General features: G+C 42.9%; 1 protein-coding gene across 1 annotated transcript in view; it reads right to left on the reverse strand.

Annotated features, from left to right (window-relative positions):
• The window catches only part of PROM1 (prominin 1), a 97,792-nt gene that overhangs the window by 62,529 nt on the left and 19,991 nt on the right, over positions 1-15,272 (reverse strand). Inside the window, exon 2 of the mRNA XM_021710806.1 lies at positions 2,481-2,536. Coding sequence (XP_021566481.1) covers positions 2,481-2,536 — 56 coding nt within the window. The remainder of the gene's footprint in view (positions 1-2,480; positions 2,537-15,272) is intronic.

Genomic DNA, 15,272 nt, shown 5'->3' on the forward strand with positions numbered 1-15,272 from the left:
CCAAGGCTATGGGAGCTCTAAACCTAACGCAAAACCAGGCATGAAGGAGTTGCTGTCCACCTAAGACCCTGCCAGGATCAGGGGCAGCTCAACTCCAGCTCAGATTTTGCCAGCCTTCTCGATCACTTCGGGGTCTCGGGACCTCATCCTCCAAGCCTGGATCCGACCGAAGCACTGTCCTTTGCTCCCATTCATTTCTTGGCAGAAGTAGTTGGCATCCAGGCCCAGCTGCTCATTGAATACAAATATAAACAAAATAGTCATTCTATTCTGCCCAGGGATGCAGACCGACAGGGCAGTCACATTTGGAGACATCAGTGAAGCCAGTGGCACTGACCAATGAAAATGTCCCAGGGAAAGCTGCGGACGCCAGGGAACAGCTCGCCCATCATCTTCCAAATGGCCTTCCCTGCTGCTGAATGTAAATGGCCTTTAGATCAGGCTCTCCTCTTTGGTTTCTGTATCCTCTTTTCTCTTGGGTATCCTTTTAGTGTGAATTAAGAATATGATGAGGCCATTTGTGACTACAGTATCTGAGTTAACCAACCATTCACTGGGTGAGAGTTACCTGCCATTCCTCCTCTACTGGGAACACTAGCATTCTGATCTGTTGGGCTAGCTAGTTAGATATGTCCACCTGTACATCTGCTTATGACTATCTTGAAAACTACCTTCATACCGAAAAGAAAGAACGCAATGCTGCACTTACCCTGCAGGACTGAGAACCTGACAAATTCAACTAATTTTTGTTATCCTACGTTTGATGCAATAATCTTTAGTCTGTTTTGTTTCATGGGCAACCTACACTTATAGCAAACCAGAATCAACATTCTTCTGTTTAGGTCTCCTTTGGGAGACCGAGGTAAGTGGATTGCCTGAGCCCCCAGGTTCGACACCAGCCCGGGCAACTTGGTGAGACCTCAGTCGCAGAAGCAAACGGGGGGTAGGGGAGCGACTCGACAGCACCTTGGGTGATAAGCAGAGAAATGCAAGGTGCTCTGATATTTTCCTGAAAATACTATCCACCCACCTTCGCGAGGCATTCAAGGCCCTTGTGTGATCAGACCCAACCCACCTTCTTTCCCTTCCCTCAAAGCGGGGGCTTGCTTCTTTCATATCTCGACTTCTTTGCTCAACTGGTTTCCAGACTGCGAGCAGAATATCTCCCTACCCGCTCCAGCCCTCTGGGTGTCCTTGTTAAAACATTAGCTAGGTATTGTCCCTGCCTTCTGGCTTCAAGCCTTTTGAGACTTCATCTCTACCTTTCTTCAAGTCTAGCCAAGTACTCACACAAAGCAGGAGTTCAGTAAACCTTGTTCAAATAGAAAACTACTTTATTGTTATTATTTGTTTATTTTTTTTTATTATAATAACAAGGCATGGTTTTTCTATGTTGCCCAAGGTGGTCTTGAACTCCTGGGCTCAAGTGATCCTCCCAACTCGGCCTCCCAAAGTGCTGGAAATACAGGTGTGAGTCACCATGCCCTGCCAAAGGAAACTACTTTTTAAACAAACTACATTATTTATTTATTTGTTTGTTTGTTTGTTTGAGTTGGAGTCTCGTGCATTCACCCAGGCTAGAGTGCAGTGGTATGCACGCTCACGGCCACCCCAGCATCGACCAGCTGGACTTCAGTGATCTTTCTGCCTTAGCCTTCCAAGTAGCCGGAACTACAGATGTGCGCTACCACGCCCAGTTATTTTTAAATTTTATTGTAGAGACGAGGTCTCGCCAAGTTACCCAGGCTGGTCTCGAACCTGCGGGCTCAGGCAATCCACTCACCTTGGTCTCCCAAAGTGCTGGGATTACAGTTTGAGCCATCGAGCCCAGCCTACTTTTTTTTTTTTTTTTTTAGTTAAGATCTCATTTTGCCACCCAGGCTGAAGTTCAGTGGTATCATCATGGCCCACTGCAGTTTCGAATTCCTGGGCTCAGGCCTCAGCCTCCCAAGTAGCTGGGATTACAGGTGCATGCCTCCATGCTTGGCTAATTTTTTTTTTGTAGAGAAGAAGTCTTGCTATGTTGCCCAAGCTGGTCCTGAACTCTTGAGCTCAAGTAATCCTCCAGCCGTGGCCTTCCAAAGTGCTGGGATTATAGATGTGAGCCACCATGCCCAGCCATGAACTTCCTTTTAAAACAAAGTGTACAATCACTGTTTCTAGGGATTTTCAAACAATTCTACTAAGTTAGAGATTCTCCTCCCTTGGCTAAGAAAGTAGCATAATATTTATTTTTTTACAAATTTTAGTTTTTAAGTAACATACAGCTTGAAAGATTTTCCTCAAATGCTACTTTTGAAATTTCTGCTGTAGTTCAAATGGGATCTATAAGGTGGCTCAATATTCCATAGAAGTTCTTAGTCAAAAAGTTTCTAAAATTACGTATTAAATAGCCAGTTGTTTAAAGATTTACCTACAATTTAGCCAAAATGTTCTCACACTTTGCATTTTTAATAACAAGTACATCAATGAAAAATTACCTTGTCAAAATTAGTTGAAAGCTGAAATTTCTTCTGTGTGACTTTTCTCAAAGTATCTGGGAAAAAAGTCACAAAACAATAAAATTATTTTTTCAGTAAAAATATAAAATACATATTTAGAAAAAAGAGGTCTGTGTATGCTTACAAATTATTACACCTATCTATATACATTATTCTTATAATTTGATTTCCTATTTCTTTCTTTCTTTTTTTTTTTTTTTTTGAGTTGGAGTCTCACTTTGTTGCCCTGACTGGAGTGCAGTGGCCGCTTCCAGCCACCACAACCTCGACCTGCTGGGCTCCAGCGATCCTTCCACCTCAGCCTTCCAAGTAGCTGGAATTACAGGCATGCGCTACCACGCCCGGTTGATTTTTTGATTTATTGTAGAGATGAGGTCTCGCTGCCCAGGCGGGTCTCGAACCCGCGGGCTCAGGCAATTCACTCACCTCAGCCTCCCAAAGGCGCGGGATTACACCTGGGAGAGGCCACTGCGCTCCAGTCTGGGTGACAGAGTGAGACTCCAACTCAAAAAACAAAACAAAACAAAACAAAACAATAACAATCACCGATAAAAAAGACACTGAAATGACCAAATTACTAAATCTAAATTACTAAGTCTTAATTATCTGGAACCACAAAAGCAATTTATTTTTCAATAATACCACATTTGCATGGTATTTTACAAAGAAAGGAAACCTTAAAATTAATCCAATACTAGAATTTTTAACACAAGAAATCCCTCTCTTCCCATTTCTAGGCAGTACACAAAAACTCTGAAATTTTGTACAAAACTGAACTTATCCATACATACTCATTTTGAGCATTTTCAAATTCTCACATAGGTCTGTGACCAACCAATTAAGAGCCACCTCTTATTCCGAGAATGATATGACACCAGACAACTGAGGCCCAGACAGAGAGTGGCTTGCCTAAGAATCACACAGTGAGTTGTGAGAGGGCTAGACCAAGACCCTGGGCTTTCTTCTCCTGTCCAAGTGCCTTCCTTCCCATCACATTGCACACCGTCTCTCATCCAGGAATGATTTTCTGCATGCTACGACTTACACCCATCACACCTCAAGTTAGGTGTTGGGGTTAGGGTTAGGGAAAAACATCTGAAAAGATGTCCAGATTAGCATACAGGAAAACAAAGCAAACCACTTCCCCACAGGGTTTTCAGTAAAACAACTTTGCTCCTCTACAGCTGTAGACACAAGCTGATGTTTGAAGATTATGCTGTTGGAAGAGAGATTTCAAACCTGTAGGTACCTGGGAACCCCAGTAGTTCATCCAAGCACCTCAGGGGCTACCCAGGGATTGGAAGGACCTGAGGGTACCCAACCCCACAGACTGCCTTTCCCTTCAACCACTCAGCGGTAGTTTGGTCTATTTCATAGATTAGGGTTCTGCTTAAAATTTCACTGGCTGAAAGGGTCTACTGTTGATTAAAAAAATAAAGGATTATAAATCTTCTATTAAAATACATTTAGTTACACAGTCACAAAATCCTGCATATGAAAAAAGATCCATTCATAGTGGAAGAAGTGGGGGGAAGGGGGACGTGTAGATGATGAGAAATTACTTAATGGATACAATGTTCATTATGCAGGTGATGGATATCATAAAAGCCCTGACTTCACCACTATGCAATCTATCCACGTTAACAAAATTACACTTGTATTCCATAAATTTATACAAATAAAATTTTAAAATAGAGTCGAAAACAGATCAATGGATGCTAATGTATCAAAGTATCAAAAATTCATTCATATGAGTTCCAGATTCCACATTGCAAGTTGCCTTCGAAAACTAACACTTGAGTTTTGGTGTGGAAAGAAAAGCATCCACAATTATCTGAAGAGACTACTAAAACTCTCCCTTTTACAACTACATATCTCTGTGAGACTGGATGTTCCTATTACATGTACTTCAACCAAACTAAAAGATAGGTCCTCAACAGACCAAATCCAGACACAGATAATGAAAAATCCAGCTGACTTGCACCAAGCCAGATGTTAAAGAGATCTGAAGGGATATGAAAACCAATGCCACTCTTTGCACTATTTTTGCTTTTAGAAAATGAAGTTATTGTTAACAAAATCATGTTATTTATAGAAAGGGCTTATCACCAGCATTTTTAAACGAACTAACAAATATGCATTAAAATGTTCTCCATTTTATCTTCAAATATGCTAAAAGCTGATAGGCATAAACAAAAACTCTGTGGGTCCTTGAATAACTTTCAAGGGTCAAAGGGGGTCTCTGAGACCCACAGGGTGGGAGACTTTCTGGTCTGAGCCAAGTAGCATATCCCAGTCCCTCTTACCTCCTCCATGTGTTTGGTTTGGGAGTCAGCAAACAATTCAGCTTTAGCCAACAGGAGATAGACTCAAATCTTGGTTTTTTGAGGGGGAAAATGTTCACCAATACCCACCCCCCCACACACACTCCTGGTCCTGGATCTGTGGTGGAAAAGACATTGGTTTGGAGCCACGGTCAAGCTTAAGGTGAGAACCAGTGTCAAAACTCCTGGCAACACTACTGAAGCCCTGTTTTGTGTTTTTTTAACTGCACGTGCTGAGGAGGCAGGGGTTTGTACTGTAGCCCAGAAGGTATAGAAAACAAGGTGGCTCAGCCTGTAATCCCGCGCCTTTGGGAGGCTGAGGTGAGTGGATTGCCTGAGCCCGCGGGTTCAAGACCCGCCTGGGCAGCGAGACCTCATCTCTACAATAAATAAAAAAATCAGCCAGGCGTGGTAGCACATGCCTGTAATTCCGGCTACTTGGAAGGCTGAGGCGGAAGGATCGCCGGAGCCCGACAGGTCGAGGCTGTGGTGGCCGGGAGCGGCCACTGCACTCCAGTCTGGGCGACAGAGTGAGACTCCAACTCAAAAAAAAAAAAAAGAAAGAAAAGAAAACAAGGGCTGCCTGCTCTTGAGGGTGCATGGTTGTCACTGCAGAGGTGCATCTTTCTATATCCTGCTGCTGCTTGTGTTGACCTTTCTCTCTGCTTCCTGCCACTCTTCCACAGTGTGGGTCCTGGGAGTGAGCATCCCTGACTGCAAGCCTCATGACGGGCCTTCTGTGAAGAGCAACCAAGTCTGCAAAAACTAGTTCTGGAAGTCAGGGCCTGTCTGTCTATCCCTGTCTCTCTCACACACATACACCACCCCTGCCCCAGCCCCCAAGTCAGGGTACAGCAGTTGCAGAAAGTCTTCAGTTACATGGGATTCTATTGCATCCTCTCACTGCACTTTGACCCGGCTCTATTCATTGCACATGTGGCTGGAGCTTCTCAGATAGGTTGTGTGTGAGTGCGCACACGCATGTGTGTATTTCTCTATGAGATTTGCGATGTCTGAGCCACAGAAGATAAAATACGAAAAGTCCGTGTTAGTATCCGTGTGTGATAGGGCCATTTTCCTTATCTTAGTTAAAACTCATCTTTGATTAAGATATTTCTATTCCCTAATTGGCTTATTTTGATCCATGTTCTGGCCCAAGATAGGCCTAGCGAAATTCCACCCTTGTAATGTTCTCTTGTAAAGTCAATAGAGAATTTAAAATCCCCGGTTGTTTGCAGTTGATTTATCAGACTTGTGCCAAGCTTAAGTGCTCTTGGAAAGATTCTGCTGATAATATCTACAAGTCGGCCCTCTTGGGTACTTGTGTTTACTCGGCAAATGTGACTAATTAAGAGTGTAAATAGTGTTAAGTGCCTCTCTGTGGAGAGACCACAGAGTTGCTCTTTTGCCTTCAGTGGCACCACTTTAAACACACGTGGTTGGGGGTCTCGTGCATGGCTCTGTGCTAAGGAGGATTAATCTGTTAATTCAAGTGTTAAATCAACACTGATCAAGGTAAAAGAGGTTATTTATATTTTTCTAAAAGTATCAGGTTTGCACATAGAATAAAATGAATTCAAATTCAAGTTAGAGACTTGCAAAAACTAGGCTTGAACATCTAATTAAAATTCAATTATAAGTGTTCATTTCCAGGCATGTTTTTCTGTAGGCACTGACAAACAAATATGGCAGCCTGCTTAGTCTAGACCAAATCTTGAGGGGGAAAAGGCAGTGGACTCCACATAAAACACAGATTCAGGCAGTTCACAAAGTGTTGATTGACTCCCTAGAGTGCTGGCATTACACAGGGTGTGCAAGATCATTTCATCCAAAGAAAAGTGTTGTGCACAGTGCCTGCTATGTAGGCACTGACACAGACATACTAGTGTGTTTGGCCTCCACTCTGGTATCCCACAGCCTTCAATTCGCTCGTCCCCTCTTCTGGTGGTGTAGAACACAAGTGCTTGGCTGTCTGTGTGTTACCTGTTCCTCCTTGGCCCACTGCCGGACTCAATTCTCTGGGTCCCTTTGCTGTCAAGACCATGAGACTTGAGTTCTGGCCAGTGGAATGTGGGTAAATGCGTATGCATACCACGTCCAGTGCCGGCCCCTGAAACCTCCTAAAAGATCCTTCCCACACGCCCTCTTTACTCATCACTCAGACAAATCCTCTTGAATGAAGATCCAGTGAAAAATTCTGGAGTCTAAGGAGCTGCCAGAACCATTAGATAGAGTGAGCTAGGGTCTCCAGACCATTCCACCCAACTCATTGCACTCTCTATAGTGGACAGAGCAGCGAGTGATAAATATTTTTTACTGAGACTTGAGCTTGTTTGTTATAGCAAATGGCATTACCTACCCTAGCTAAAATAAGGCTTACCTTATAAGATCCCTAGCATTTTCTAGCTGCATGCCACCTCTAACTATAGCCTATCCTGCCAATTTGACCAAAGAATGAGAAAAAAACTCATTTCTTCCTCAGGAAGAATGTACACACATGACACATGCAGAGAGAGAGAGAGAGATGTGGAGAAACCTATAGGTCGGCACAAACATAAAGCAAGATTTTAAAAGATATCTTCAGCCATTGCCAGACCATCGCCACCATTGTCTTGCTAAGTCATGGAGTGGCCACATGCTCTTTGAGCTATGACCTGGCCATGTTTTCTTAAACTTTGGCCCCCTTCCCTACCTTGAGGAGGTGAATCTCCTCTCTCTCTCTCTCTCTCCAATTTACTTTCTAAATAAACTGAATTTTCTCATTTTAAAAAAAATATAAATAAATAAATAAAAGACATCTTCACTCCAAGATTTGATTTTCTGTATTCAGAAAATAGAATGTATGAAAAAGCATTTGAACTCATAAAAATCACTACAAAATACAGTGCACTATAGCTCAGATGAAACCACTCATCCTGCTTGTTTCTTATTCATCATCTACAAAGCTTGAATAGCCATCCCAGGCCTAACACATGTCCATATGCCTTTCTAAAGCTTTACTACCGGTCAAGTTGTCCTAATCTACAAAACAGATGTTCACAACCAATGTAAACAACTGAGGCTGGCTAGTCTCTACTGCCAAAATATTTAAGGGAAATGCTCTCAAGTGACAGTGTTATCCTGGAAAAGGTATATCAGATGGGGCTTATGGCTAAGTTGGCTTAAGATCTTCGTACCATTTCCAAGAGTTACGTACACAAAATGGCTGGTAAGATGGATGAGAGCACAGGTTTCCAGGTCCAAGACATTCCTTCTGGAGAAGAATCCAGATTTAACTCAAGATGCAGGGCCAGTTGGTGAAAATATAAACATTTATGTGGTCTGTGTGGGCCACCGGCCCTTCCTCCAGAGTGCCCATAGGAAAGGGATCTTAGATTACAAACTGAGATAATTCAGGACAGTTGAGTTTTATCTTCCCTCATTGGCCTAAGCTTGCTGGGTTTTGTTTCTATGCTTTAGAACCTCCTGTCTACAGCCATACCATCCTGAACACACAGGATTTTTTCTTACATAAGACTTCCTGATTCAGATTTCTAAAATGAAAGTGTGTCTTCTCTCAACAGAAAAGCACCTCGTGACTTTCAACAAATTTAGACATTTCTGGTTATTTGAAATGCTTAAATCAGTTTACCTTTTATCAAGGAAAAAAAATGTCTAAGGAGCCAAGTCACTGCATGAAAATGTTTAAATCTACATTGAATCAGGATAGTAGGTGTGCTGAGTTCTGACAGGTTAATTGAAAAAGAAAAAAGGAAGAAATCAGGCCTTGGACATTTTAACTTAAGACATACAAGTACACATTCATCTGCCCATTATTTGATGCAAAGTCAGTCACCTAACCTCCAAACCACAAGCTTAGGGTAGATGAGAATATCCTCATCGCTCACAAAGTCACACTGTCTACACATAGATGGACGCTTCAGAGAAAGCACTTGGTGAACACAGACTCGGCATCCCAATACAGGGTACATTGCTCATTTCACTCTTCAGGGAGAGAGATGGGTTTTTCTCTAACTACATACTCCTTCCACTCCTAATTCCCAAGCATTGGGAATAACTACCTGAATCTACCTGGGTTCTCCAGAGAGAAAGAACCAATGAAAGACAATGTATAGAAACATGCGGATATAGATGTAGCGGACACTTATTCTAAGGAATTGTGGAGACTAACAAGTCTGAAGTCAATAGGGCAGTCAGCAGGCTGGAAAGTCAGGCAGGAGTGGATACTACAGTGGTTGAGGCAGAATTTCTCCTTTCTTGGGAAAGCTCCGTTTTTGCTCTTACTAAAGGACTCAATTGGATAAAGCCAGTTACATTATTAAAGGCAATGTCTTTTATTTAAAGTCAACTAATTGTAGAGGTTAATCACATCCTCAAAATACTTAAACAGCAACAGCTAATTCGTGTTTAAGTCGCTGACTACTATGGCCTACCCAACCTGACAAAGAAAACAAACTCTACCCCAGTCAGCTACTATTCCTGTTGGAGTGGTTAGCCCAGTAGGTGTGTTGGAGCAGTGCATTTCTGAGCAACCCTGGCTCAGAGAAGGTCGATGAGCCTCCAGTAATGACAACTTGTGACAACCTCAGGTCCCTACAAGAAAAGGAGAGCAACTGGGGCTGAGTTAGTGCAAGGGCAGGAGACCACACACAGTCTCCGAAGACAGCTGACCTTGAACGAGGACTCTTACCCACCCAAAAGTTGATTTACAAAGGGGAATCCCAAAAGACGCAGAATTATCTTCTGGGGGAAGCCTGTATTAATTAGGTTTCTCCCGCCTGGTAAGTGTTCTAGGAAACCATCGGCATCAGGGTACAGCCAGTGTTGACATGAGAGGATGCATTCTGCTTCAGTGAATTTTTGGGGGGAGATTCATTCAACTTGTCTGCCTATTTCATTATGGGTGACTTACACGAACAACCTGCCCACACCACACTGAGTGTTCATCAGTTTTTGACCAAAAATGCCAATTTTTGGCCAAATACCGCATGACCCTATTCACCTGATCTCACCCTGATTTTATTTTTTGTTTCCCCAGATGAAAAAAAGTCCTCAAAGGAAATGTTTGGCCAGTGTGGAAGAGGTAAAACAAAAAATGGCCGAAGTGCTAAATGGCATCAGAATTGACTAGTTCAAAAACTGTTTTGAGCACTGGAAAAAGTGTCTCAATAGGTGTATGACATCAAACAGAGATTACTTTGAAGGTGACTAAAGTTAAACATGTAAAAATAAATACACAATTGATCATAAATAAACTCTGTTTGGGGTTTTTTGTTTTGTTTTGTTTTTTTGGTCCCTCATATGTTGGGTGTGTATGAAATTAAAAGGTCAGCAAATAAATGCCTTTTGAAAAAATCTCCATTGAAAATGCTACAACTCAAGAAGTTGTCACTTGCAAGATTAAGTGTGGCATCTCTAAAAAACGTACTTAACCCCATTTTCCAGTAGACCCATTTGGTTGAATGTATTTACAGTCATTTACAATGGAAGGAGTACACTGAGACCAAAGAAGGAGATTTTGGAAGGGCTCAACTCCATTGCTTTGGTCCCGGAGTTGACTACATTTTCTGAGTGAGTATATTATCTCTTTCTGGTGTGGCTAAGTGGAGTCTATCTGAATTTGGTACGTGAATGATATGCTTGAACAACCATTCCCTGCGCTGTACTCTTCAGTTTGTCAGAACACTTTCGTTAAACCCCTCTAATCCTCACAGCAACATGACTAAACGCTTTGGTTTGGTTTGTAATATAAGGATTGATGCTTCAGACTTTTAGAAGCCAGGCCACGTTATTAGACTTATAAAATGGATCTCTCCTGCCTCCAAGAATATCACCAAGTACTCAGGAGTGGGAAATCCCCTTCCTTCATTTCCAATGCAACGGGAATACCTTTGGTCTACTTTTCTCCCCCGTATCATTTCCTCTCCTTTAATGGACTGGAGTGGCTTTTCCTTGCAGAACTGACACACACTGGCTTTTATGAGAATTAACCATGACACTCACCAGCCCTCCAAGCAAAGAGTTCATTTAAAAAAATGCTGCCCAAGAGGCTCTTCTTGTGAAAATATCTGGGACCAGTCTGGCCCTTGTAGCTTCCTACCAGCCACGTGCTTACCCCCATGGGTGGACCGTGATTTTATTTTATATGCACATAGCACGCAGTTCCGCCTAGCATGTAACTGGGCAGATCTGTCCTTCAGTCATTTCTAGTACCTGTAGAAGAGGCAGTACTTAGGTTGCACAGGCCAGAGGGAGGCTCCCGAGGTCTCCTGGAGGTTGGAAGCCTGGACAAAGCCGTGCTGCAGATAAGGGCTGGGGCCGAGTGGCCCTGACAATGGGACCGCTGGACCCCCTACCCCACCCCCACAGCACGCTGGGCTCGGTGCCCCGTGTTGCCGCCTTTCGTGAATCCAGGGAGAGGGGGCACGGATCACTGCCAAATATTTGTGGATTCCTGTGGCATTTTCTCCCTTAAGACATTCCTGGAAAGCATGATTCCATTTACAGCCCTCTTCTCTGTTGCTCACCAGAAAAGTTTGCCCAAAGGATCTTTGAAAGAAATGTGGTTTGAATCACATGTGTTGGCCTGTACTGAGGTCCACGTGAGCTCACAGACAATGCTGTGAGAATGTGCATCAGCTAAACCCCATTTTGTTCTTCCAGGCGACAAAAGGCTCAGCTGTTCACAATGGCTTCCCTGGGACAGAAAGTAGAATTAGGGGCAGGGTGAAAAAGAACTTTTCTCCTTGTCTACACCTTGAACTCACTTGGATTTTTTCAAAAAAATATTTTAATTTTTAAATAAAATAATTGTATCAACCTACTCTTCTATCTCCCTCTCTTCCCCACAAAAATTAAGAAAGACATAATTCTTAGCACAAATAAGTTAAAGATGCTAGTTCCTGCAGATGTAAATCAGATTTTACCATAGCTTGTGTAGGCCATGTGCCCTAGAGTCATTTTTACAGTATTTCAGCATGTAGTATTTCTCATAAAAAAACCTACCGACCACCACTCACAATTGTGTTAAATAAATGGGCTCCAGTCTCCTTAAATTTATATACATGTTATTTATTATTATTTTATCATGCATCAGTCAAGTCGTAATTCTCTAAGAATCACCCCCTTCCACTCTAAGGTTCTCAGAGTGCCTTAGAGGAAGGGGGGAGGGTAGAGAAGCGAGCCTAGGCTGTGCATCATAAATCACCAGCAAGCTAAGAGCTTACACAGTGCGGCCGAGCAGGCCGGGCAGACGATTGGAACCAGTCAGAACTGGTTTCAAGCTCTGGCTTCAGCACTGACAAGCTAAGTGACTGATTTGAATGCTGGTCCAATTACAGAAACTCTCTGGGCCTCCATTTCTTCACATTTCCTCCATTTCCACCTTGTGAGCTTAGGAAAAAGTTTGTAAGTGAAATGTGATGGCTATCACCCAGAATCCTTCCAGCAATCATGCAAAGAAAGCAGATTCTCACTCCCAGATTCAGCAGAGAAAGCTCCCCACTCCCAAATAAGAAAGTAGAGGCTCAGGAAGGTCGAAGAAGTTGCCGGAGATCACTCAGACCAAATGATGGGGCAGGAACTCAAACTCAAGACCTACACTCCCTGTGTAGATTCGGATTCCAGTGCCATCCTTGCTACCTGTGTACATGTGAAGAGACCTGGGTCATTTGCTTGAATTTTTTGTGCTTCAATTTCTTCATCCATAAAGAGGGGTGCTGTGGCTTGAATGTGTCCCCTCTAAAACTCAGGTGGCCAATGTGATGGTATGAAGAGAGGAGAGGAAGGCAGGGAGGGGGTAGTTTAAAAAGTATCTATCGGGTCCCAATATTCACTCTCTGGGGAAGCCCAACCAGTACACAATACGCCTATGGAACACACATGCATTTGTATCATGACCTGAATCGAAAGTTTTAAAAATTTGTTTAAAAAGAAGTAGGGCCGGGTGTGGAGGCTCAAGCCTGTGATCCTAGCACTGAGACAGAGGTAAGATGATTGCCTGAACTCAGGGGTTTGAAAACAGCCTAGACAACTTGACAAGACCTCATCTCTACAACAAATAAATTAGCCGGGGGTGGTGGTGCATGCCTGTAGTTCCAATTACTTGGAAGGTTGAGGCAGAAGGATCACCTGAGCCCAGTGGGTCAAGGTTGTAGTGACCGTGAGCATGCCACTGCACTCCAATCAGGGTGACAGAGTGAGACTCCAACTCCAAAAAAAAAAAAAGAGTCCAGCCAGATGCAATGGTTGTCACCTGTAATCCCAGCACTTTGAAAGGCTGAGGAAGGAGAATTGCTTGAGCCCAGGAGTTCGACTCCAACCTGAGCAACATAGTGAGACTTCGTCTATACAAAAAAAACCCCCAAAATAATAATATAAGTTAATCATGGCAATGCATGCCTGTAGTCCCAGCTGTGACAAAAAAAAGAAAGGGGTCCTTAAGAGGTACTTAGGTTATGAGGGCTCCCTCCCTCGTGAATAGGATGAATGCCCTTATAAAAGAGGTTGGCACCATGTGAGGACCAGATGCTAGCCCTGACAGCACCTTAATCTTGGATACTCAGCTTCCAGAACTCTGAGAAATAAATCTGTTCTGTTTTTGTGGTTGTTACTGCTTTCTGTTTGCTTGTTTGTTTGTTTTTGAGTCAGAGTCTCACTCTGTTGCCCAGGTTGGAGTGCAGTGGCAAAATCATAGTTCACCACAGCCTCAATCTCCCGGACCTCAGATAATCCTTTTGCATCAGTCTCCCGATTACCTGTGCCACCATGCCTTGCTAATTTTTTTATTTTTTGTAGAGATGAGGTCTCACTATGTTGTCCAGGCTAGTCTCAGACTCCTGGGCTCAAGTGATCCTTGAGCCTTGGCCTCCCAAAGTGCTGGGATTATAAGCATGAACCATCACACCCAGCCTAGATTTCTGTTCTTTAAAAATTACCCAGTCTCCGGTATTTTGTTATAATAGCACAAAATGGACTAAGACAACAGATAATAACACTACCTTACAGGATCATCCTAAATCAATGTAAATAACCTGCGTTATACTTAGAACAGTACTAGACATGAAATAAATGCCCCAGAGGTGGGGTGTTGGTTGTAGCAGCTACAGTACATCATGAATAGTTAGTTCTCTGGGCTTTTCAACTCAAGATCAACACTGGCAAAACACCTGTTCACAACAGGTAGGAGGCTAAGACCAGGAGATGAGAGAATTCAGTTTTAGTTCTGGTTCTCCATTTACTGGTTCCATTACATTAGGCAAGTCACTTACCCTCTGGACACCTAAGTTTTTTCATCTATATAATGACATGGTCAGACTATATTTCCAAAAATGTTTAATAGGTATGAATATGCCCCAGACCCTGCACTAGGTACTAAAGATGCAGGGATGAAAAGCTGCAATTCATGCTGTTAATAGACGCACTGTCTACTGGGAAGACAGATACATAAATAAAATGAAGTAGGTGTGCTATATGGGCAGGTGTAGGTACACAAGGTTCAATGTCAGTGAGCTAGATTGGGGGAGCTGTGAGGAGTGAGGAAAGGCTTACCAGAGGGTAGATGATAACTGAGCTGTGTCTTAAGACTAGAAATCTAAGTAAAGGGAAGGAACTCCAGGGAGAGGGAACAGCATGTGCAAAGTTACAGGGGTACTGAGATACTACGACAGGTTTGAGGAGCTAAAAACAACTGGCTGCTTCAACAAAAACTCCAAGATGTGAGATGAAGAAGAACAGGTAGTTAGTATCACAGTGAAGAGCAGAGAATTCCAGCTCTACCATTTAATGACTATGTGGCCTTGGACAGGTGGCTTAACCACTCTGCACCTTGGTTTCCTCATCTACAAATGTTAAGTTGTCATTATCAGAGCATTCTGTTGAGTACTAGGTCCCATTATATAATGAATGGCTCTGAGACCCATCACATTTCTAAATATCCATCATTCGGTGAAGAAGGTATCTACTGTGTACAAAACCCTCCCAGAATACAGAATCATAAGATGCTAAGTGTGGAGCTTTGACCATTTGTCAAGAGGGATTGGTAAGGCCTCATCATAATGTGCTTTGGGAGTTCAGCAGTTCCCCCTTTGTGACCCATAGCAGAGCTATTGTAGCTGACTGGTCAAGGCCCAGGGCAGTCTTTGGACATGAACTTATTTTTCTCTCAGTCAAACAAGCTGGAACCAGGCTTCTGATCCTGGCTTAGTGAACCCAATATTTTATCAAAGTCTTCCAATTATTCCTCATGACAGTGTTGAGAGCAGAGTTAGAAACTTCTAATGAGACTGAGATTAGTAAGAGCCCAGCGGGTCCCAAAACAACTTCCTAGAATCCAATATAAACAATACATCTTCTCATTTGCTTTGAACCTCTCCCCTGTACAGTTCCTGAATGTCAGAAAACAAAACCTCAAACGAAAAGGAAAGGAGTGAAATGACCAAAGGTCACC

The sequence above is a fragment of the Carlito syrichta genome, unplaced genomic scaffold, assembly GCF_000164805.1.
Source record: "Carlito syrichta isolate Samal-C Ts95f unplaced genomic scaffold, Tarsius_syrichta-2.0.1 Scaffold301555, whole genome shotgun sequence".
Classification (NCBI taxonomy): Eukaryota; Metazoa; Chordata; class Mammalia; order Primates; family Tarsiidae; genus Carlito; species Carlito syrichta.